The sequence below is a fragment of the Archocentrus centrarchus genome, chromosome 3 (genome assembly GCF_007364275.1).
Source record: "Archocentrus centrarchus isolate MPI-CPG fArcCen1 chromosome 3, fArcCen1, whole genome shotgun sequence".
NCBI lineage: Eukaryota > Metazoa > Chordata > Actinopteri > Cichliformes > Cichlidae > Archocentrus > Archocentrus centrarchus.
Window position 1 is genome coordinate 6,225,354 of NC_044348.1, and position 25,685 is coordinate 6,251,038.

General features: G+C 39.4%; 1 protein-coding gene across 1 annotated transcript in view; it reads right to left on the reverse strand.

Annotated features, from left to right (window-relative positions):
• The window catches only part of adamts7 (a disintegrin-like and metallopeptidase (reprolysin type) with thrombospondin type 1 motif, 7), a 71,322-nt gene that overhangs the window by 19,989 nt on the left and 25,648 nt on the right, over positions 1 to 25,685 (reverse strand). The window contains exons 8-19 of the mRNA XM_030726500.1: positions 24,139 to 24,282; positions 20,915 to 21,059; positions 15,703 to 15,795; positions 14,790 to 14,935; positions 12,998 to 13,167; positions 12,761 to 12,894; positions 11,793 to 11,913; positions 11,051 to 11,295; positions 10,490 to 10,631; positions 6,722 to 6,848; positions 3,977 to 4,190; positions 279 to 1,985 (exon numbers count right to left, since the gene is read on the reverse strand). Coding sequence (XP_030582360.1) covers positions 279 to 1,985; positions 3,977 to 4,190; positions 6,722 to 6,848; positions 10,490 to 10,631; positions 11,051 to 11,295; positions 11,793 to 11,913; positions 12,761 to 12,894; positions 12,998 to 13,167; positions 14,790 to 14,935; positions 15,703 to 15,795; positions 20,915 to 21,059; positions 24,139 to 24,282 — 3,388 coding nt within the window. The remainder of the gene's footprint in view (positions 1 to 278; positions 1,986 to 3,976; positions 4,191 to 6,721; positions 6,849 to 10,489; positions 10,632 to 11,050; positions 11,296 to 11,792; positions 11,914 to 12,760; positions 12,895 to 12,997; positions 13,168 to 14,789; positions 14,936 to 15,702; positions 15,796 to 20,914; positions 21,060 to 24,138; positions 24,283 to 25,685) is intronic.

Consider the following 25,685-nt stretch of genomic DNA (forward strand, 5'->3'; position numbering starts at 1 on the left):
TACAGTAACTCATATTAGCAACACTTAGTACTGCGTTATTTGAGGGCTGGACGCACAAACAACTTCAGCATGAACCGCAAAGCTTGTGAATAAGAATGCAAAAGGTGAAATTTAAAGAGGTTTTTGGCATTAAGGGAATTTATTATGTTCATCGACCCTTGCTGTGTTAACTCTAGGTCCAATCTTGTCTCCAAAGAATGAATAATGTGAGCAAGATACTAGACGCTCTGCCTAAAAAAATAAAAGCAGGTGTAATGTGTAAGTTATTTCATACATACATCGCTCCAGTTGCCAGCAATCCAGTACGCAGCTGTAGTAACCTGTGCATAGACTGAAGTTTGGGCAGGTAGATGGGTTGGCAAAAAGGGCACAGTAGGTGTGGGTGAATCCAAATCTTGCACTGGTGCTGTGAAGCGCTGAGGAGTGGCTCCTGAGCTTGTTGAAACCTGGTATGAAGGGCCAGGATCACTGTTAATGCTCCTCACTGGGGGATCGACTATTTCACTGTAGTCAGAATTTGCTAAATCAAACAATGCAGCTTGAGATGTGGAATATATTCCAGTTGTTTCAGTGGAAGCAGAGTTTGAAGGTATCCGTTCCATTGTAGCCAGTGGAAAATCAGCTGGAGAAAACTGAGTAGGAGGTATGATTGCTGTTCCAGTTAATGATGTGGAGGCCTCTTTGTTACCTGAGATTAGCAGAGGGGATATCGGGGGAGGAATGGATTTCTCAGAGGCAGGAAGTGAGGTCGCGCTGAGGTCTAGGTCGGTATCCCAGGAATTATTCTCGGTAGTGTCATATAATATATCAAAATTAGTCTGACCCATTGTGAAGACACTTGAAAGTAATGTTGATTGACTGGGTTGAGGTATTTCTGAACCATTTTCATCCAGAAGGACTTCGGTCTTAACCTGAATTATAGTTTCTGATGTGGGGTGGCCTGAACGTTCTGGACTATCTACATCCTCTTGCTCTGCAGAGATATATTCATAATTATCGCGTGTCTGTGTTTCCTGAGCCCTCCCGGTGGTAGAGTCAAGAGAACTGGTAGCTATTTCTTGTCTTGGAGTAGAAACAGCCTGTTTTGGAGTCATGGTGACATCCTCAGTGTGATTTTCCTCCTCACTGAAACTGTCATAGTTATTTTCAGCCTCCTCTGCGTGTTGCCCCCATTTCACATCCTGTAAAGGGTGCTTTGTAGCAAAACCCAGACTGGGTACTTCACTAATGTTTTCAGGTAGCCACAGGATGCGATGCTTCTCTTTCAGTGATTGCTGAGTTGTAGACAACAGGGGAGAGTGAGTGGTAGACACAGGCAGAAGAAAATCCTCAGAAAGATAGTCATCCAAGTTTTCAGAATTTGCTTGCAAAACCTCTTTTGTGGCTGTATTTTTACTGTCCTTCATAATGTTCAGTCTTGTGTTCTGAGGATTTTCAGCCTTCAGAGTGTAGGAGATAGCCTTTATAATGGCTGAAGTAGCTGCGGGAGCTGTTGTAGTTTCCATGTGAGCAGCTACGCGAGTTGGCTCGGCCTCCTGTGAAAAACTCAAACTGTGACTGTCCTCCGAATCTGACAAGTCTGACAAGTCTTCATGAAAGTTGATAAAGTTGTAGTCATAGTAAAAATCATCCACTTGGACATAGTTGTCCTGAGAGTGATCAATATTTTCAATGTTATTGTGGTAATGAAAATCTCCCTCAACAATGTTCAGGTCATTATCAGTTCTGGGCTGATCTCTGGTGGTGCTGTACTTGGGAGGAGGTTTGACTTCGGGTATGGGGTTTATTTCATTAAGCACTTCTTTGCTGGACCAGCCACTCCCAGACCAGTCGAAACCTCCAAAATTATCTACGATCTGTGGACAGTCCTGAATGTAGCAGGTAGTGACGGATAAAGGTTTCTTCCGGGGGTCACAGTCAGCACCTGTGTTTCTAGAGCAGGTAACATTGCGGTGACGTACTCCACTTCCACAAGACAGTGAACACTGCAAGAGAAAAAAGACAAAAGTATCATAAGGGCATGCTCGGCTGGCATTTCCCTAGGTCTGAAGGTTTACAATGTGCTTAAAAAAGAAAATAAGAAACACTACAGTGTGTGGCCAAAATAAGTATAAAGGTTAAGTGGAAAATAATGTAAAAAAAAAGGTAAGTTTTAAAAATGTTTGCCAAAGATAATTGCCACCCTGCTAGCTTATGCATCTCGTGCAAGTTGCTCTAAATTTTTACAGCTTTAAGAAGTCTTGATCATCTGGACTCCAGTATGCTATTGGCTCTCTGAAGTTGTATGGTGAAATGTTGATGTTTCATATATAACGTCCGCCACGTTTAACAATTTACTGTATCTTAGCGTGCTAACATGGTTTGCCTTATATTTACAAATTAGCACAAGGCCCAAAGAACACCTGAAATAGAATAGAATGTCTTTATTGTCATTATACTGGATGTACAATGAGACTGGAGAAAATGACAGTGATATCAGCTTTAAAGGTATTTCGTTATAACCCAAAGTACTGGGCACATGAAACATTTGATCTGATGAGGGAGGGAGGTACTTTATCGATTCTTTGTGCTGCTGCTAAGAATGTGAGGTAGTGCATAAATTTTCGATACAACACTATAAAGAAACAGCAGCAGGAAGGTTTGATACAGACATTTCTGTGGAATCTTATGTCCTGACAGGCGTGTTCACCTGTCACAAAAAAGGAGAGCTGTTGTACAGTTTTAGAGAAAGGTAGGAATTATTTCCTGAAGTATTCTCTATCACAGTCTGAGGGAGAATGAGCTCTGCTGTCTCTGTAGTGTGGAATGGAGCAGGTCATCATTGATGGAGAGCAGTTGTTCACTGATCTCCCCCCTGCCTCACTGACTCAAATGCCTCCAGATTTTGCGTAATGATGCTTTCAGACTTGTGGATTAATGTGTTGATTCTGCTGGCATCTCTGGTACTGATGATGCCCCCCCGTGTAATAAATGGCACTCTCTACTACAGACTGGTAGAACGTCTCTCTGAAGGATCTGCGCTTCCTCAGAAAGTAAACTCTGCTCACCTGCTTCTTGTACATGGCATCGCTGTTGGTCCTCCAGTCCAGTCTACCATGCAAGTGAATACCCAAACACCTGTCACTGTCCACTGTGTCCACCTCCTCACCCGTTATATTAATGGGCTTAGTTACAATTTTTTTTTTCTCTTTTGTCTTGTCCTCTGACAGTCAGGAGGAGGTGATTTCTGCTGGACCACTCCACAAAGCTCCTCACCACTTCCCTGCACTCCAACTCCCACCTACCCCAAACACACCCAACCACGGCAGTGTCATCGGAAAACTCTGCAGGTGGCATGATTCACTCTTATACCGGATATCTGAGGATACAGAGTGAACAGAAATGTAGACAGGACTGTCCCCTGTAATGTCCCAGTATTACTAACCACCACATCAGACAGGGTTCCCCACAGCCATACGTGGCTGTCATCCAGGAGACAGTAGGAGTAATGGCAGCTTCTCTCGCAATGCCACCAATATCATACAGGTGAGAGTGAGAATGCTTCAGCAGGAAAACCACAGCATTATCCACCCCTACACATCCACATGCTCACATTTCAGCCCACTTAAATCTGGCTTCAATTTTAACCAACACTTTTAAGGTCATTACCTTCTTTCAAGTTGTGTCTATGTGTAACAGAGAAAGAGAGATGGTTACTAAAAAGACAAAGTTTTCTACTGGCTTTAAGCAGTCAGCAGTATCTTAAAGTATCTGTAACACTAAATGTACGTTATAACTGACTTGTATTCTAAAGAGCTTGAGCTGTGACATATGTTGCTGCCAAAATGGTAAAAAAAAAAAAAAAAGCATGAAAAACTTTCTTCACCATGATAATTCATTTTTAATGTTTACAGACATTTTCACCAAATGTGAAACTGGCTGGAAGTAATTCACATTATATGAATGAGTTACTGACAAACATGAACCTCGGACTCACCTTTGACCAGCTGCCAGTGGTCCAGTCTGCTGGGCAGGGGATGTGTGTGTTGCACGATGATAGTGACTCAGGTTTGGGGATGTGTTCACAGTTACTGGGCTCCAGGGCTTTCTGCTCCTCCGCACTTAATGCTTGAATGCAAAGAACTGTCCTTTTAGTTTGGCCTGAGCTTCCACAGCTCGCTGAGCATTTCTCCCACTCCCCAACCCACCATCTACACAAAGAGACACAAAAGATACACAGATTTCAAATGTAATAGTATGCTTGGGATAGAAAAAGATGGTATTTAATAACTGTGAAAATAAAGATGACTCTCAGTGGTTTTAGATGGCTGTGTTATACTGGTTCACTGAGTTTGGTTTTATGCTCCCAAGCACATAATGGCTACACCGTGGCTTCAGAGTGCCAAGAGGATTGCTTGTCAATACTAATATTTCAAGCTGTGCTTCACTAAATGACATTTCTGCCCAGGACTGAACACTTATTTTGATGAAGTACATTGTCACACTGTTATAATGCTTACTGTGCAAGAAGGTGAGAAAACAGTGGTTGTAGTGACCATCTGTATTATATTTGCTTTGGGTTTTAATGTCATTGTTATATTTAACTAAAAGTGGCTAAACTTCATTATAATTCTTTGCTAAAAACATATCTGAAGGTTACTAGATTTCAAAAATGCATCTCTCCACATGAATAGCAAAAAGAAGATCATTGCCACAAAGTTTGTTTTTTTGTTACTTCTTGTTGTAATACAAAAAACTTTCAACACTACAAGCACTAACTGTAATGTCCTAAGAAAGCGTGGATGGTGGACCTCCTACAGCTTCCGCAGCAAATGTCCTTTTCTGAGAAGAAACCTCCATAAGATAAAAACACAAGATAATAAGCTGTACTTTGGTGCTGTGAAAAGTGTGGAAATAAATATGCCTGCTGGCTGTTTCACTTCTCTTGTCTTCTACAATTAAAAAAAGCTAACAGGTTACACTTCTGAAAAATCAAAAACCAATTTGACTTTGAAGAAGTAAATTAGAACAAAGGGGACAGAGAAATTTGTGAGTAAAATTGTTATGACATGAAAATTTCAGCTGTAGAAAAATACTGAACTTTGGATTTGGTAGCTTCAATTTTTGATGTTTGCAGAGTTCATGGACATTTTTTTTATTGTATAATGGTTAAAATAAGCGTATCCTTCTGTTAAAGAAAGAAAAGCCCACAATGGTCACTGAAATAACTTTAAACTGACAAAACTAATAATAATAATTTAAAAAGAAATTACTGAAAATTAACTCATGAAAATCAGACTTTGCTTTTGAGTTGTGGTTCAACAGAATTATTTTAAAAAACAAACTAATGAAACTGATCTGGACAGAAACAATGGCACCCCCAGAAAAGACTTGCTTGTAATCAGTCTGTTTATTTAAAGGGTGAAAAGTAGTCACTGCTGTTTGGTATCATGGTGTGTGCCACACTGAACATGGACCACAGAAAGCTAAGCAGAGAGCTGTCTCAGGAGATGAGAGAGATAATTGTTGACAAGCATGTTAAAGGTAAAAGCTGTAAAGACCATCTCCAAGCAGTTTGATGTTCCTCTGACTACAGCTGCACATCTTATTCAGAAGTTTAAGGTCCACAGGACTGCAGCCAACCTCCCTGGACGAGGCCACAAGAGGAAAATTTATGACAAATTGAAGAGATGGTTAATATGAATGGTAACAAAAGAGCCCAGAACAACGTCCAAAGAAATCAGAGGTGAACTCCAAGGTCAAGGTACATCAGTGTCAGATTGCATCATCCATTGCTGTTTGAGCAAAAGTGGACTTAATAAAAGGTGTCCAAGGAGGGACACCACTGTAGAAAGCAAATCCTAAAATACTGAGACTGGAATTTGTCAAAATGCATATTGACGAGCCACAAAGCTTCTGTGAGAACGTCCTTTGGACGGATGAGACAAAACTGGAGCTTTTTGGCAAATCACATCAGCTCTGTGTTCAGACACAAAAATGAAGCATACAAAGAAAAGAACACTGTGCCTACTGTGAAACATGGAGGAGGCTCGAATACATGTATGTTCTGGGGCTGCTTTGCTGCATCTGGCACAGGGTGTCTTGAATCAGTGCAGAGTACAAAGAAATCTCACGACTATCAAGCTATTCTGGAGCGAAACGTGGCGCCCAGTGTCCTCCAACAGGACAGTGACCCAAAACACAGCTAAAACACCCAGGAATGACTCAGAAAACACTGAGCTATTCTGGAGTGTCCTTCTATGAGCTCTGATCTAAATCCTATTGAACATCTGTGGAAGGAGCTGAAACATGCAGTCTGGAGAAGCCACCCCTTAAACCTGGGACATTTTTGCTCATGCGGAACGGGCCAAAGATACCTGTCGACAGGTGCAGAAATCTCATTGAGAGTTCCAGAAATCACCTGTTTGCAGTGATTGCAACAAAAATATTAAGTTAAAGGTACCATCACGCCAGATTCATTTGTTTTTAAAATAATTCTGCTGTACCACAATTCAAAATGTTTTTTGTGTGTATGTGTGTGCGCATACATGTGTTTACGTGTGTGTGCGCGCCCATCTGCGTGGACACGTGAGGACATGCATGTGATCTTTCCCAAATCCCTGCAGCAAAATGCATTTCAGTGACCAATAACACAGAGTAGTGATGAGAACCCACATCAGCCCAGAAACTCCAAGTGAACGCAACCTACCAACGGTAAATAATATGTAGGAGGAAAACTCACATGGCTGGACAAGGATCCTTATTACAGCTGGTCTGATTGTTGTCAAGTCGGGTTAAGGGATCACAGAAGTGCTCCTCAACTATCCCAGTTGTCTTTTCCACACAGTAGACAATCTGCCTCTGAACACCTGAAATACCAGATAGATGAAAGAAAAGTTTCTATGACACATAGTGCACCCGTTATATGTGATTAAGACTAAAGACAAAACAAAAAAGCAGCAACATACTTATCTGTTACATGTCTCAAAAACAGAATCCACCCCCAGGGACTGTTAAAATATGTTAACAACAAACCAGCCAGGTGGTTTCATTATTCAATTAATTTTATGAACCCAGTCCAACCGCGTCATGTTGTACCACCATGCTGCGACTGACTGAAGTTGATTGAGGCAAAGTGACTGGCACACTGGATGCTGCTGCTCCCTGGCCAGCATTTAGTCCAGATATGTCTCCTGTTGAACATGCCTGGGACGTGTTGGCTCAATGTGCTCATCAGAATCATTTTGTACATGCATTTTGTTTTGACTAGTATATACTTTGACTAGTATACACTGTATGTCCAATACACAAACAATTTGCAGACCTTGGCCCTGGTTAGGCTTTTAAGAGCCATTGTTCTAACTCAAACATATGGACAGCCAATATAATAGATATAAACAAAAACACTGGAAACAGTAATTAAATCAAATAGGATAAATAATTTTAAAGTGAGTTAATTTTTCATTTTAACCTCTGGCAGCGGGGTGTTTCAGATGTGTGGGTGTTAACCATTTAATCAGTCCTCTTCAATGTGAACATTATGCTGAGTACAGTCCACACAAACAGATGGGTTTTAAACAGCATTACACAAACTGCACCTAAAAGGCTGACAACAGGTTTATCTCCTGTGATACCTCTCTCTATCATTCCTCTCACCCTCCTGAGGGGACTTTCATCCTGTCGAAGCAGAGGACAGCCCTCGCCTCACAGCGCCCTCTGCTCTGATCCTGCTGACGGCTACAATGTGCATTTGATAGCTAATTTTCTCCTTCAAAGATATGTCTTAAAGGTCAAGACAGCTATGTGAGATTGAAAGCCACATGGAGACAGAAAGAAGAAAAGAGACAATATGGGTAAAAATGCAGAGAAACACCACATACTGATGACATGATGTTTTTATGGCTACTTGGACAAATACTGTTCTGTGAGTTTGTGCCTCTGGTACACAGAATGCATTCTGAATGTGGGTAAAACAGGGACACCCAGTGAGGAAAAAAGAATCTCCAATTAACTGAGGCCAAGCTATTTATTGTACAGTTATTATTGTATAAATGTGCAAATGAATGCTAAAGCCAGTGAAGCTAAAAAATGCAATATCTGGATTTGCTGCTATTCTGTGCTTATGCAAAATATCAAACGTGCACTGAAATCTGGCCAAAAGTTCTGTTTCTGCAGGCACGTCTCACTCTTAGTGTCGCTGCTGCTGTAAAACTTCAGCCACTGATACTCGTGGCATTTGCAGAATTACGCCTCACCTCCAGATTTCTGAAGCACTCCAAAGTCTAGACAGCCCACACAATAAAATTATTTCCACCAACATAAACAGATGTTTTAGCTCTGGTGATCAGGAAGAAGCAGCTTAGTAAACAGAGGACCCTGCATCCAAATATCTTTGATGGAAAATGAATCAGGTTTGTTAGGCAGGAGTGACTGGAGCTCTGGGAAGAAATGGGAAACAAGTGTAGGGGAAACACAGAACCTCCACATAAAGAAGAACGCTGTCATGCCTGGAAGGACACATTTTTGTGCTACGGAGCAACAATATTAATCACTGAGTCACCACGCTGTCAAATCTGTAAAATCCTAGTCTTAAAAAAAAAAGAGGCTCTTCCACACTAAAGCATTATCAGTGCTGACATTTGTTATTCAAGGGACACGATGGGGTTTATGTGCAGTTTTTACTTGGATCAGGGCTCAATAGGAATTTTCTGGTGGTGGCTGCATGCTTATATTTGTGAATAGATCAATAAAAGCAGCACGAGAAACAGTCTGTGAAGCTCGTTACAGTTATAAGCATTGACACGATTAAATTCATCCAAGGCCATCGTTCTTGAAAATGCATTTGAAAGCAAAGTCACATCTTATTTTTTATTTGTCCCCCAGAACAAGACAACAGCTTCAGTGATTTATGTTCATTCTCCCTGAAACTGATCTTCAAGCACAAAACTACTGCCTCTTTTGGTTGGTTAATAGAGATCTGTGGCCAGTACACATGAATTGTGTCTACTAAAATAAAAGCCTGAAAAGACGATGAAAGCAATATCACTAAACCTAAAATATCTTAGAAACTGGTCAAAGGACAGGCTTTAGATGTCCAACTGAAAGGACTATTGGGTGAAGGTGTCAGTGAATAAATCTAAAAGGATAAATGGACTTTTCTTTATTTATTTATTTCCTCCTTACGAAATGGCATAAATCCATTTCACCACCTTTTGGTTTATTATCAGTGGGCTGTAATTTACTCTATTTCTTCTCTTTGTAACTGTCCAGTTGAATTGTATTTATATATCATGCCAGATCATATCCGTGTGATACTTTGCATTGTAACATGAAGACTTTACAACATAATTGTAAGAAGCCCAACTATTTCCTAAGAGGAAATGTGTGAAGAAAGTTAGAAAGATAAACTGCCTTTTAATGGGAAGAAATCTACTGCAGGGCACGGTTCTGGGAAGGGAGACAGAAGAGCATAGGAGGACAATAAATAGCTGACAACTGTTCAAATGAACCTCTTTAATATTAACAAGATGTTTCCATTTGAATTCCAGATGTGTAAAACAACAATAAATGCTTGTTGTTTTCTGATTGTTATATTGAGAATTTGACTGTTTTTTTTGTTTTTTTTTTACATTTTTGACCACAGCAGCATTTATCAGCAGTGGAGAAAGACAGGAAACGGGGGGAGGATACAGGGGAAGACACGCGGGCAAATTGGCGACAGGCCGAGAGTCGAACCCACCCCACCCGCACCGCAACGCGGCGTATGAATGTGGTCGCCGGCTTCACCACTAAGCCACCCGGGCGCCCATTTGACAGTTTTTTGACAATTTAAAGTCACAAAGTCTTTGACCTCTACAGTGAGGGGATGCAGCGGCTCCGTTTTGCTGACTTGGTCAGCTTTTTTTCCATAGAGAGCAGAATATCTGTAAAAACTGATCTGAATCCCCACTTTTTATCCTGTGATGAGAGATTCCCACGCTGATGGGAATGGCTTCTTCCAGGATGACAATGGCTCCATCCACAGGACATGAAGGCTCAGTCATTGGCTTATTGATTATGAAGATGAATGTGAATCACAGGTTAGGAATTCCCCTGGTCTTTACCCAATCAACCACCTACTGGAGATTTTTGTGCTGGTGTTTCAGACAGTACTCTCCAACATCATCATCAAAACACTAAATGAGGAGACATCTTTAGAAAGAATGATGCTCATTCCTCCAATAAACTCAGAGATTTGGAATATCAAGGCCAAATTGCACAGATAATCTGGTGGCACGTGATAGCTAAACACATTTTTAAAACCCTAGGTTGGGTTTTCCTTTAATTTTATGTATAATAGCTTTATTTTCAGCTTGCATTTAGGGTGCTAAGAAAGTTTGTTTTTTTGTTTTAATTCAAGGACGCTTCTGAGGATTCTGAGACAAACACACAAAAAAACTAACAGCGAGGCATTTCTCTCACACTCCCTGTATGTCTGCCCACTTATATACAGCAAAGTTGTTTCTCTTACCTGTTCCACAAGTAACACTGCATTCAGTCCATGAACCATATTTCCAGTAGAAAACTGACAGTGGGGTGTTGTTCTCGTCTGACACATTTTGATTGATGGTGTACTCGTACCTCACTCCTGGATTGGTTTCCTGAAAGAGAAGCTGTAACACACAAGAGCAGAAAAAGGAAATATTTCATGTCAAAGGAGGCTGTCGTGCAATGTAGCCTCCAAAATAGTTGCAAGTCTTAAAATTTTGCTTCCCTCACCATATCTCATCTACATGGCTGCAGACTATTTCCAAGGGCAAAAAACATTATAGTTGCTACAGTACATATGATTGTTTGTAGCCTCAAGATTTGTGTTTGACGAGTTTAAAATGTGGTAGTTACTGGGAGATTTTAAAGTCACTTATGCAGCAGAAACCAAAATTAGAGCTGTGTGTTTTTGGTTTTTTTGGGGGGGGCCCTAATGCAAGTAATCAACATGCTAAGCATTTTGTTTTTCAGCCTTTTCATATGTGAAGAAGTACTGTTTTTTAGTATGAGTTAGAAGGGGACAGGAACACGGGTTTAATCATACCTGAATCCACAGTGGCTCTGTGGTGGGCCCTGGAGACGTAAGGTTTTCAAGCTGTCCCGTCCTCTCGTAGGTGAATACTGTTCCAGCTGCTTTGTATTCTCCATTCCACTGGATCGTCCAGCCTCCATTCAGAAAATACTTGCCAGGATTGTCGCCACGCAGCGCCAAGAAATTTCCAGCGTCGGCCAACTCCTCGATGCGAATATCCCAGGAACCCTCTGGGATCAGCCCGATGTCTACATAGCCTAAAAGACGTTAAACTTTAGGTATGCTGATAAACAGTGAACAAAAAAAAAAAAAAAAAAAAAAAGGCAGTGGAGAAAAAAAAACCCCTCCCAGACACCTCAGAGTGCTTCTGGCTGATGTAAAGACATTTACACAAGAGGAGAAACAGGAGTGAGGTTGTAAAATAGTGACGCATGGATCCAAATTTGTTTTCAGTCACTGCAACAAATCTCGAGGTCAGCGTTTACACTTGGGAAGCTTCCAGGTGTTTTTAACTTAACATATCTTGTGACATTCAAAAATTTTACAACTGTACAAAACGCACTCATTTGAGAGTTCATGATCTGTATTTTTTTTTTTCTTCACAGCAGAGATTTCTCATAACAATCTGTTAAGACAACAGCAAATCAACCCTGAAACCGAAACACCAAATTTAGCCATCATCCATTTCCTTATTTACACCTGTTCTTTGTCCACTGTGATATCTCAAAATACCATCTGTGATAACACAACTCACCGAGTCCTTCGCTTTCTTCAAATGTTCTCCTCACAGTTGTACAGGTGGAGCCGTTACCATTGCACACTCCACAGCGATCCTCTACAACAGTGGAGTCAATCACGTAATCGCAGCCTATATTCTGTAAGAAACGCATCATAGTAAAAGACTTTATGCAGCGATTGTGAACCTTTGAATGGTGGCAGTTCCTGAGTGCATCACTTTATAAAAGCCAGAAAAACAACACAGACTGTCACATGTGCCTTTGACACGTTCAGAGATGGCAGATGATGCAAATGCAGATCTTAATATTGTTCTGTAGCATTTTTCTTTGGCAGGGTTCACTCGATACTGTACTGTTGCTCTTCTTCTACTATCGTAAGAGTAGAAGAAGAGAAGCCCAAAGCAGGACAAAACTGAGTCCCTCAAAGTTGCATTTATGTACAGCACTCGGGTAAATGCATGCATTTACTTTTCACCTCTGACCAAAAAGTTAAAATATACCAAACTTAGAATGGGAACACAGCACTCTGAGTCATGTTCCTAGGTTACACATGTGAATAATATGTTTGTATTAAAAATCAAAATTTTTGAATCAAAAACCACAAATTGGTCATCAAAGACAAAGAACGTGTGGGTGCCCGACAAAAATGTCACCAAATGTCATGAAGTCCGACACTGCTGTCCACTTAGTACCCGAAGAGTGTCTATTTCAATGACTGGCATTTTAGCCCAGGGTGATATGCAAGAACAAGCTGCTATCTTAAGATAAGAGCCGCCTGATTTTTTTTTTTCCTTTTTTAATCAACATACTTATTGTCAGCCAGAATGTCAAATGTACAACATTCGCCTGCAGAGAAAACAAGGCGAGGGCCGACTTCATTTAATGAGTGACAAAGCAGAAATGGAAGAGACACAGAAACAAGAGAGGAAGAAACTTCAAAACGAGCAGGGCAGTATATGCGGAATACTACGTGTTGCTTTAATACCTTACAGATGCCGTTGATGCATATATCTCGGCTTTTGTTGCCTTCATAGCAAGGCGTCCCATCAACGACAGCGTCGCGCATCTTCTCAGAAAAATGCTCGTTAAGTGGACGGCAGTGCAGTTCACAGGGGCTGACTGTTATGGGAGATAAGAGTGATGATAACGTGCTGGGATAAAAAATGGAAATATGTTGTATTGTGTTAGTTACAGCGGCTGACTGAAAGTTTAATCTGCTCGCCTGTGTTGACGACTGCCTCCCACTTGTAGAATTTGCCCTTGTATGGCTGGCTGTTGAAGTGACTACACTGGATGTCCCTGAATGAGGGCATGCTATGAAGACAAGGTGCGGTGTTACAGATCTTGTACCTCCGTCGTTCTCCCAGACAGTACTTCCCTCTGTACCTAGGACTATAGAATAGGGAACAATGTTACTGTGAATGTTTTTTTTTTTTTTACTTTTTTGAACAACCTTAGGAAGTATTTGCCTTTGAACCACATAACTAGATGCATTTAGACATGCAGTGGGTAAAATTACACAATACAAAAGCACATAAAGATGAAAAAATGTGAAAAATAACTATAATTAGTGGTATATAAAGGAAGTTTTTCCCTTTTCTATACAAGTCGGGATTGTTCCTTTGTTTCCCATTTTGGGAAAGAAGCAGTCAGAAGAGCAGCTGCATAAGAAAGCTGCCTGAATCTCTTTCAAGCTGCACTTATTTTTACTGCCAGGCTTTACTGGTATCTTTGATTGCACTTAAGCTACTGTAGCTGCTCAGATTTTTGTTGTTTGAGTTCAACATATTTCCTACTTAGACAAAAAAGTACCCCATGTATTTTTCTTACTCATACAGAACTAATCTCTGGTAAAGCCTGTGTGGGTGCTCGTCTTATCAGCGTGGTTGAAAAGTCTCCAACTTCTGGCGTGACACATGCTTTCACCTTCAGTTTAACGCTCACTCACTGCTCAAACCAATCTCAGGTAAAAAAAAACCCCCAAACAACAAAAAACAGCTCAAAGCTGTTACACAGGGGAAAGTCTTAATTTAAGAATTTTCTACATTTCAGCATCAACACAAATCCATAGACGACCTCACAGAGAGCTCAAAGGTTTTGCTCAAGCGGCACAGACTCACACAGGCCTGTCTGTAAGACAGAGACTGCCTACAGGAGCTATATGTGCATCCACAAAGAGCGAGAGTTACACGCACTTACCCATATGGCACAAAAATCTAGGTGTCCTCACATGGAGTAAATCTAAAGTAAATCTAACTGTGGGGATTATTTTTCATCAAGTTAGGATTTCTTGTTTAGTTTTTTTTTTTTAATTACTGTGTAACGTAACCATCTATAACATGTGACCTCTAATAATCTAAAGTAACTTCTGAAAATGGTGTCAGGCATCCTAGTAACAATGAAAACACACTCTGTGGTACCACACGTACACATGGACAAACTTTTTTAGCAAAAACACATTAACAAACTAACAACAACAACAAAATACTGAATAATACACAACAAGAAAAATCAGTCAAAGGAAAGAGGATATTATATTTTTCTTCTTACATATATAACAATAAATTACAACCAAACCTCTGGCTGAAATAACCAAATACACCCCAATAATAAAGGAATTTGCAATTAATTATCGCAAATATATAATATTGTAATATGCATATATATCCAGTGTGATGGTATTGTTTGCTGTTTCAAATTAGCCCACAGAAGGCTACAGGAAAAAAAAAAACATATATAAATAAAATTACTGCTGCTACTTTCATTATTTACACATCAATCAAAATACCTGGTCTTTTATTGCTCAGAAACGCCTCCACTACACTTTATTCATTACTGTCTTCTCGGTACAAACAACCATAATAATACATGACGTCACATTTTTATTACTTTTTAAAGCGTCATTTAAACTTAATCCACAGATAACACGTTTGTCTCCTTCTGAAGAAAAAGGAAAAAGTCAGATCATGCTTTGAATATTCTGCTTGCACTAATTAAATATCGAGTAGACTTACACCGGGTTATCACACTCTCTTTCAGCGCTGTGGACACCAACACCACAGGTCCTCGAACAGGCCGACCACTGGCTCCAGGATGCCCAGCCACCATTTATACTCTCGGGGTAAAATCCCACTGCTACGCACTGCCCGCTGAAACACCACTACCAAAAAAATTAAAAGAAAAAGACACCAAAGTTTCCATCATTAAATAAATGAGCACATAATCTGAGTTCTGCTGTTTTGTTCCGGGCAGGAAACTGAGATAGGATTGTTTCTAAGACCAGGAGATAGTTTGAACTCCGTGTTTTGACACTAAATACACGTCCAACATTTTTGGGCTTGTTTAGCGCATTTTTCTTCTTAAGTAATGTGAACAAAGGTAATCTCTGAAAATTAATTTTACTAACATTGTGAAAAATAAAAACACTGATCCTCAGAAACGTAGAACTACCATCGATCTATTGACTAATGTGATTTTAAATGTAATTTACATAATTTATTATGACTAATACTAATTCCTTTAACGTTAATAATTTCATTCTACTACCATGAAGCCACAATGCAAATGATCCAACAGAGTGTGTGTGTGTTACCTTTGGTTTTACATATTATAATGTATTAAATGGCACAGATCACGTCGCAACACAATTATTTACAGTCATTTCTTTAAGCAGTTGAAATTTAAACTATTTCTGGGGCTGGAGATGGACTTTCTAAGGATCCTTCAACAATCATCACGCTGCCCCGTTTCCATATGTTGACTCCAATATTCTCAAATACAGCTACAAATCAATACTGCAAACAGTGAAGGATCTCCAGATGCAAAGCGCTTCTTCTTAGTAATAAAAAGCTGATCGTTGTCAACAACAAAATAAGCATTCAAGTCACGATCCTTAATCCTGTCATGGTCATGAGACGAAAGACTCACTTTGTCCTCCCCGCAACTCGTTCCATCCACAGCCCCGTCCAGCTTTGAGCGACAGGTCGTTCCCACAGTGCACCACAGAGTGCTGCAAACATTCTGGAGGAGCAGAAAAAGATTAATGTTTCACACCCACAGCACTTTTTTTTTTTTTTTTTTACAGAGTTGCACAATACAATTTTTATACTATGTGCTGTATAAAAACAGTGAACAGGTATTTTACTGACAATCAAACAAAGCCTGTTGACTAATCTGTTAGAGGAAAATTGATCACGTGTTTGTTTGATGTTCTTCAATTAGTTAATAGAGCTGCTTGTATTTTCCTAAAATGCAGGTTTATGTATTTTTTATCTGCAGCTCAAAATAATAATATCAATGACGACAGATGATGCTGACAGCCACTCACAAACCCTAATGTTTGCTCTTGCGCTGAGTGATAAGACATGTCCTCTCTTCAGACACATGAGATCAGATAAGGATTACCGGCTGCTGCCATCCAGGATAAAGTCTGATATCATCTTTTAGAAATGCACCACAGTCTCCTATATGAAATGTAATAACCTTGGGCAGCATGAACTAAATTCTGTTTCTTTCGCTCTGTCATCCATTATGCATCACACAGTGCTGTATGAGTTTAATGGTTTTAAAGACATTTCATTTAAAATAAAAAAAGAGAGAGAGGGGGAGAGTTTTATATATAATCTATAATTGACTTATTAAGTTGTTAAAACATGTTTGTTTGACTGATGCAAAAAAATCAAGAACTTTTTTCGTCAGGCAGCTTGGCCAAGAAATCCTCAGAACCCCCAATGTTGATCAGATATAAAAATCAATCAGCGTTAGCAGTGTCTGGCTGATTAACCCTGATTTAAGCTAAGCTAAACATTCCTCATAGTGACAGCATCATATTTCTTGTACAAACATAGGAATGCGTTAATCTTCACAGCCAGGCTCTGACAAGTAAGTGTATTTCCCGCATTTATTAACTCTTCTGTTACACTGGCCACGCTGCAGGCTCTGACTGACAGCATGAAAGAAACTCTGACCTGCATTTGCAAAAATAATCAATCAAAAGACCAATACCAAGATGTTTGTTTCTTGCAGAGGTAAAAATTTACGAGTGATAACACACCAAAAGGTCAAACATATCTAGGAGGTCCCTGACTGATTGGTTCAACTGTCTCGACCCTTTCCTTTTGCTATTTCTTGACATTTGTGATGAATATGTGGAGGACATGACCATGATGTAAATTAAATTTCTGAGATGCCAAAGATTTCAGCATCTGAAACACTCAAATTCTTTCCTGGTTAATTCACAGTTAAAACCTGCGACCGAGAACAAGGAGAGAGCCCGATAAGCCTAAGAAAGGCGTGCACAATTAATTCTCAGTATAGAGATAAACTTCTAACAGAAATGGAAAGGTGAAGGCTACAGATAATCACGTTTTAGATACATTTTGAAAGACTGATATTTAAAAATACAACCTGGACTGGAAGCTTCCTGGCTTTAGACATGTTTAGCTTTAAGGACTTACTGTGGCATACATAAACCCCCAAAACAAATAAATCAATAGAAAAACTCTCAAATGATCAATCAGGCTGAATCGAGCAACTTGTGTAATCCATCAAGCAATCAACACAACACCCTCACAGTTCCAACAAATTGCAGCCTGAGCCAGTGCTTAAGACCAGAAAGCTGTTGTTAGTATTACTTAGTGTTAAAAGGTTTTTGTAAAAATTAGCACAAAATTAGTTCTGGGTGGAAAACTCAAGTGTCCAATGCCAGAACAGATTTGATATGAACTGTTCGAACAATTAAAAAAAAAAAAAAAAATCAGATCTTCATGAATGAAATACTCAAGTTGAAAAAATCTGACATATATTTTGCAGTTCATTGTGTTATACAATAAACAAAGAGGAATTTATCATAAATTTAAAAAGAAGAAGAAGAAAGAAACACTGTTGCAGATGTTGGGTGGCCCCAGATTCCTCCGCATTTACCATTTGATCAACTGAGGTCATTCCAAGAAAAATCAGTCATTCTTAAAATAACTATGCATGATTACAAAGAAACTCAGGGCACTTCGAGTGCTCTGTAAACAAGATATAAAAAAGGAAACATGACAATCAAATAATGTCATTTGTTGAATTTACATAACAGCGGGCCGTTGGCGTTGTAAATCTGTAGGCCTCCCACGGTTGTTTTTCTAGTCAGGATGATGCTTGTAAAATCCACACGTGAAAACACTTTGCTGCTGTTGCATTGCTGGTATAAAAATGCATGTGTGTGGTCCCCATCTGTCCAGTCTTTAAAATCCTGTTGCTCGGGGCTTTTTATGATTTATTTATATCTGCTCCCAGACATAACATACAGCAGCCTTGCAGAGCAGTGAGATACAAGGCTTTGAAAGAAGAGAGGATTCAATCAAACTCAAATTTATTTTGCACAAAAAAAATAAAAAAATCTCCCCATGAAGAAAAATAAATAAATAAAAAAAAAAATGCCCTGAGCAGCAAGTCTCTACTTCCCTGCTGGGCGGATCATTTCCTCTGTTCTATCTTTCGTGTTCCTCGTCTCTAAAAATAAAAGCATGAATGCAGACGACAAAATAATTTGTAATAATTTTCCTATTGAAAGTCAGGAAGGTTAGCTTTAAGAGCGTTAATGAGAGAAATAGAAAAATAGAGCATGTTCTCTGGTCATAAATTAAATGTTCAAAAAACAGAAGCATATATATATATAGTGAGGAAATTGTCTTTGCTTCTGTTTTCCATTCCTTTATATTTTGCTAGGAAAATGGGAGATAGGGACAGCAATTTACTGAAATGTGCAAACATACATGGAAATACAGAATGGTTGCCTTTTGTTCTGTTCTCTGTGAAGGTGATCCCATAATAAGACAACATAATCCTTTATTAACTTGTGGGAAATTTACAGTGCTGCAAACAGCAAAGGGACAGCAGAACACTGAGTACAAAAACAAGAATAAACAATATATAAAATCTGAGAGAATATAATACTTTAATAATGTTGAGGTTTGGGCCAATCCATGACTGATTGCTGGTCCCCTTCTGTTAATGAAAGAAAAACCCACAATGGTCACTCGAAACTGACTAAAGTAATAATAAATAAAAATTTACTGAAAATTAACTCATGAAAATCAGACTTTGTTTTGAATTGTGATTAAATAGAATTATTAAAAAAACAAACAAAAAACTAATGAAACTAACTGAGACAAAAATGAAGGTACATCCAGAAAAGACTGAAAATAAGTTGATCACATGTTAAACTACAGTGTGTCCTGTAATTAGCATCACAGGTGTCCTCTAACCTATAATCAGTCTGTTCATTTAAAGGGTGAAAAGTAGTCACTGCTGTTTGCACCACACTGAACATGGACCACAGAAAGCTAAGCAAGAGAGCTGTCTCGGGAGATGAGAGAGACAATTATTGACAAGCATGTTAAAGGTAAAGCCTTCAAGACCATCTCCAAGCAGCTTGATGTTCCTGTGAGTACAGCTGCACATCTTATTCAGAAGGTTTAGGTCCACAGGACTGCAGCCAACCTCCCTGAACGCGGCCACAAGAGGAAAATTTATGACAAATTGAAGAGACGGATAATAGGAATGCTAACAAAAGAGCTCAGAACAACTTCCAAAGAACTCAGAGGTGAACTCCAAGGTCAAGGTACATCCATTATTCATTGCTGTTTGAGCCAATGTGGACCTTAATAAAAGGCGATAGAGGAGGGACACCACTGTTGAAAGCAAATCACAAAAAAGTGAGACTGGATTTTGCCAAAACACATACTGTACTGACGAGCCACAAAGCTTCTGTGAGAATGTCCTTTGGGCAGATGAAAGCAAACTGAATCATACAAAGAAAAGAACACTGAGTTTAACTCATGAAACACGAAGGAGGTGCATTAAATCTCACGACTATTGAGCCACTCTGAAGCAAAATGTGTCACAGAGCTTTGTCTCAGTCACAGGTCCTCCAGCAGGATAATAACACACACAGCTGCCCTGGATTTTTGGTTGAGATTCTGCCTTTCTCTATTAAAATGAAACTAGCAGGGGATCAAATAATAATTTCCCCAACTGTATAAGAAATGGAAAAAGTACAAAAATAACTACTTAAAAATGTCCAAAAGTAGTCTTAAATTCTTTTAAAAGCAATTATACTGTATGAGCTTCTTCAGCACTGCACTTAAGACCACTATTAGTGATATAGTTATATTAGATTCACTTATTCAGTGAGGTTAACTCATGGTAAAATCATAATCCTACATTGGCAAAATGAGATTTAAAGGAAGACTTCCGACCAGGAAGATAGACGTCTGTTCTGCCCTGCTGAGGAACATACAGATACATATTGTACAAAATTCAGGTTATTTATTTTTTAGATCATTTATTATTGAGTGTTGAAAACACTAAAGCGTTAGTGTAACACCTTTCCTGAACCAACAAAAAATTCTGTCCCTGGACTCATAGTACATGTACATGTTGTAGACACAAATAAGATAAAAACACACACACACACACACACACACACACCCACACACACACACACACACACACACACACACACACACACACACACACACACACACACACACACACACACACACACACACACACGTAATAAATAGCCAACCGACTGACACAGTGTTGTACTGAAAGTGTTGGTTAGTCACTTTAGATTTCTTCCTCAGGATATGTTTTGTTTGGTTAATAAAAGGGTATGATGTAATGTTTGTTTGTTTTTTTTAAGTGGAATACGCCTGAATTACAATCAACATGTTTTTGTGGTTGTTGTGACGCTGGAACTGACATGCTCCTATTCCTGTGCACTCAGAGCAACAAGCTTAAAGAAAAGCAGAAACTGGTGCAGTGAAGTGAGTGTTTTGCTGTCTTTTTTCATACCATGAAGCTTACCTTGTAAAGCTACATGCTCTCCAACTTCACAGGTTTAGGTTTAGTTGATTAAACTAAGCCTGAAATGCAGACAGACCGCTCTAAGGAACGGCCAGAGGTATTGCCAAAGTCAGTTTTTGTGGGGCGATATTTCAAATTGCACTATTAAAATATTCTTCTTAAAATTTGTCAGGAACAAGACAGTAAAACCCAGGAAAAATAGTTAGTGACATGTATACAACATATACTACACAGAAAAGTAAAAGATGCCAAGAAAGAATATGACAGCAAAAGATCTTACATCCATGTCGTCGCAGAGCAGGGACGCAGATCCGTACTGTAGCCGACACTGATGGAGGGCGCTGTACAGAACACCAGGAAGCACCGTAGATAGAGACAACTTATCCTTCCCCGGGGCATCATCAAGGCACCAGCCCCAGCCACGGCTGTGAGGGAGGAAGGAGGCAGTAGTTATAGAAGAGAAACTGTATGAATTTGACACCAAGTTCTGGAATGAAAACTAAAATGACAATTAAAAGGACAAAAGTTTCACATTTGAGAAGCCTGTCTAAATGGTAAAGGCGCTGGTTCTTATATAGCTCATATTCTTATATTTCTACATGAGCACTCAAAGCACTTTATACAGCATGTCTCATTCACACACACACACACAAGCACTTTCTACCTAACATTCACACACACACAATCCCACTCTGATGAACACATCGGGAGCAACTCGGGGGTTCAGTATCTCGCCCAAGGATACTTTGGCACTCAGACTGGAGCAGCCAGGGATCGAACCACAAACCTTCCTGAGCCACAGCCACCATATCCGAATACATAACTGCAGGCACACAGGCATCTGTGGATGAGGTTTTATTTGAAAGAGCATATTTCCTTCCCACTCCAGGCAGAGCTCGACAATAAATTTGAAGTGTATGAGTGTTTAATTATGTGATTGCAGCAGTCGAGGTCCTGGGTTTGAATCCACCATGGCCCTCTGTGTATTCTCCTCGTGTTTGTGTGGGTTTTCTCTGGTTTCCTCCAGGCAGTTAGTGGGGTTAGGGTAATTGGTGATTCTAAATCCACAGGTGTGAATGTGTGTGTGAAGGGTTGTGCATCTTTCTGTACTAGTCCTGCGACAGTCTGGCAACCTGTCCAGGGTGTGTGCCCTGGACAAGTGTGTGATTGGTCAATAAGATTAGAAAAGCTCTACTAAAACACCAGTCCTTTCACCATTTTTCTATCTTTTTCCAGAGTTAGTGTCAACAATTCAGGATCCATCACAATGTTAAAAATAAGGCCAAACTCTCCTCTTCTGTTTTTGGGTTAAGATGTTGAATAATTTGAGCTTTGACCACCAAAAGAAAAACAGTTCTTCTTTGAGTGAAAGTCAGTGCTCATGCCAAATTTAACAGTGAAATGAACTGAAATAAGGATGACATGAAAGCATAATGCAAACTTCTAGCTATGTCTGTGACTGTGTAAATGTTACAGATATTAATGCTGAACCAAGTCTTGTCTATAATAAAAAAAATTATTAAAAATAATAAATGCAATTACAGGATTCACAAGATCTACTTCAATTCAGGGCTGGGTGTTTATCATTTTGTTTCACATTATTTTCTTTCTATGCTATAATTTAAAGATATAAAATATACATTTGAAAGCTAACAAAGAAGCCTTGAACATGGAGGTGGATGTTCAGGACTTAAAACGACTGATATGTCAGATTTAAAAAAATGGAAATAGCAAAAAATAATAACTGAGATGATGTCTCAATGACTATTGAATGGCAGTAATTAAAATGTTCTCCATGAGTGGCTCTGAGACTGAAAGGCAGCTCAGAGGGCAAATTAGGCTCTACTGAAGCTTTTGTTGAAGCTAGCTCGTCCTGGGAAATTATAAATCTGAATCTATAGTCATCAGAATTCATTCCTACTGTATCTATGAGCTCCTGAATAAACATGTTTATTATCTGTTTGATATCTTAGGCTTCATCTTAGTAGCCTGGAAATTAAAGGGAGGCTCTGTTTATGAGTAGCCCATCTCTGTGATTATATCAGCTCAGTGTGACCTTTCACATTCCACATAAAATGACACCTACAGATCAGACCTCTGAAGCAGCGAGCTGCGGAGGCCTTCTGGGACAAATGAAGCTGTATACAATAGAGGCTTTGTCTTGCAGTCAGTGGCAAAGACTTGGCAGAGAAAAATAGGTGTGAGATGTGCAGAGTTAAAATGTGAAAAAAAGTCTCACGTTAACCAGGATTTAATGGATTGACATGAAATTTAAGATCATTAATCAAATAATTATCTTTTTTTTTTTTTTTTTTTTACTTTTTCACCACTATCTGTCAGACACATACAAACACACACACAAACCACTGGCTTTTGTGTTGCAGACTCCCACAAGTGTAAATATCACTGTGAACTCCCACAGTGGAGTCAAGAAGACCGTGCTGTCAAGTAGCTGAACACCCACTAAATCAATTCCAGATGCTCGGAACACAGAAAGTGGGACAGCTATGGTGAAATATTCCAGACACATGTGCTGCTGAAGCACGAATCAAGTGTTTGATGGTAGCAGCTGCCTGTATAGCACAGAGACACAGGCAGACTGTAAAAATAGCCAGATGATGGAACATATGATGGGGTACACAGAAAAATACAGCAAGTTTACTGCTGACAAATGCAGCACTGAAACTACACAGTTCATCTGAAACACTGCAAAAATGATGTCACTACATGATGCACAAAGCTGGGAAAAAAGGTGACTGTAACGTCAGTGATGGAAATGTTTGTTTCAAAATTCATTCAAATCAAGATTTGTCTCAGAAAAGAAGCGCTATAACCTGAGAACTGAGGAAAAAAAATTACTTTCAATTTATCTTTTTTGTGACAACTACAGAGGACATCAGCTCTCGAGAGGATTTCAGCTTTTACTCAACTTCACTGCATATGAATCACTGACTGTCCAGTGAGCTGACAATGAAATTATAACTTACAGTTACAAGTCTTGAAGAAGGTCACTGTTTTACTGTCAGATGTGGAAGGGAGGTAGGTTAGAGGACCTCTTCTCTTCTTCTTTTTTTTAATTTCAATCATTGAAATAAGTGACCTGCATTGCCTCTGCAGCTGACCTGAATGGCATCAGCTGTGATTATACATAATTTGAAAGAACTAAGCCAACAGAGTAATCCATTCTTAGATAACATTACCACAGAACAGCAGTGAAAAACAGTCTGTCTGCTGTACCACTGTGGAAAGCCATTATTCCACTGAAAAATGATAGATTGTTAAAGGTAATTTGAAACAGAAGTATCAATGCTCTACACTGCAATTCATGTTGGTCATATTATTTATTGAATACTTAGTATTATGATCCTCTAATTTGCTGGCAAAGGACCACAACAAAAACGTGTCACCTATTCCCCTCAAAAGGTTAAGGGCACATGAAACCCCCAAACACATAAACGTGTATGTTTCACAGCAGCACCGTCATACAGAACATGTAGCACTCACTCTAGGAAGCGGGTGATGTATTGGCGACTGCAGCGTGACCACCTGGGCACGGAGGTGCCGTACAGGAGCTGTGGAGACATGACGAAAGGTCGTTTCCCGACGGGTTCACAGTCATTACCGTTGCCATCATGCTGAATCCCAAAACTGTGACATAAAAAGCACAAGGCACAAAACAGCATGTAACATGTACACCAACGCAAAGTGCCACAAGTGTAGTGTGCGGCAACAAAGAAATGCATGTGTGTGGTTTCTTTTGTTGTTGTTGTTGCATTTTGCTTATTTTTAGCATGTGAATAATGTCATGACCTTATGCTGCTACTTTATCGATTAACTGATTACAGCTAAAAACTATTATAGGCACGCTCTATATTGACAAACCTTGATTATAAATGTTGTTTGAGGTAGGTGTTCTTTATGATACTGAAACGTCCTTGCTGTACTTAAAAAGCCCACAAATAACGGCTTGTGGGTTCTGCGGGACATGCCAGCTGGATTGTAGAATTTCTTTTTGCTCTGTTTCTGTTTTATAACTAAATATTGGTAGCCCAAATCAGCTGTGCATTCAGTGACATATTCCATTCAAGTGGTGACATCTGACTTCAAGCACTCGCTCTTGCCAAAAGCCAAAAACAGCTAGTTCTGAACAGACACACTTTGAATGGGTACTATACTGTCAGAATGCAAACAGCTGCAGTCAGGCTTGAGGATTGGTGGCAAAGTAACTAAAAGTATTTTTTTCTATTTGTTTTAATGTTTAAATGCTTTGGTTAATGACCAAACAGCAAACAGAGGGCAAAAATCTAATTAAATTAAACTGAGTTTAAATTGAGCAGAAAGCACTAATGTTCTCAGCAAACTGGCTGCTTTGGAATATCAATTATGTTGCCTTCTGTTTGATTTAACCTGTTAAAATTAGTACCTTAGAAGGGTGACTTTGTTGGCGTTTGTATCAAACGGACAGAACAAAATGGTCTAATTACATAAATAATTAAACAATTTGACACATTTTGGATAACAGGCTTTGTGTTAATACCCTGACTTCAGAGCACTTCAGAGTGTGGCTTTTATTTCATGTGCTAATTTAATCCTTGTGTGTGGAGGATCATGTGCTATTATTATTTTTTATTGCCTGGTCTATTTTTAGCTCATTAGTTAAAAGTTGGTATATAAGCAACTCTTAGAAAAGTAGATTCCCACTTTCAGTGTAATAACGTCTAATGAAAGGAATAGTGAACAGAAATAATTATACACACTCAAATTATCTCATAAATATGGACATGGGTGAAAAAAAAAGTGCAGTAGCAACTACTGCATGAGCTTCCTGATTTTCATATTATTTTGTATATCCAGTGCCACAATGGATGCAAACTTAGAATATGGAAAGTAGACTCCAGGACCAGGAATTATATTTCTGAGAGAGGCCAATGAACAAAATACTGACTGAGCATCTGTACTGAGAAACATGACATGCACCCAGAGGTTAAAGTGCCTGAATGGCACCACTGACCGACCTTGCAAAGACTAGAATACCATAACAGGTGTGTTTG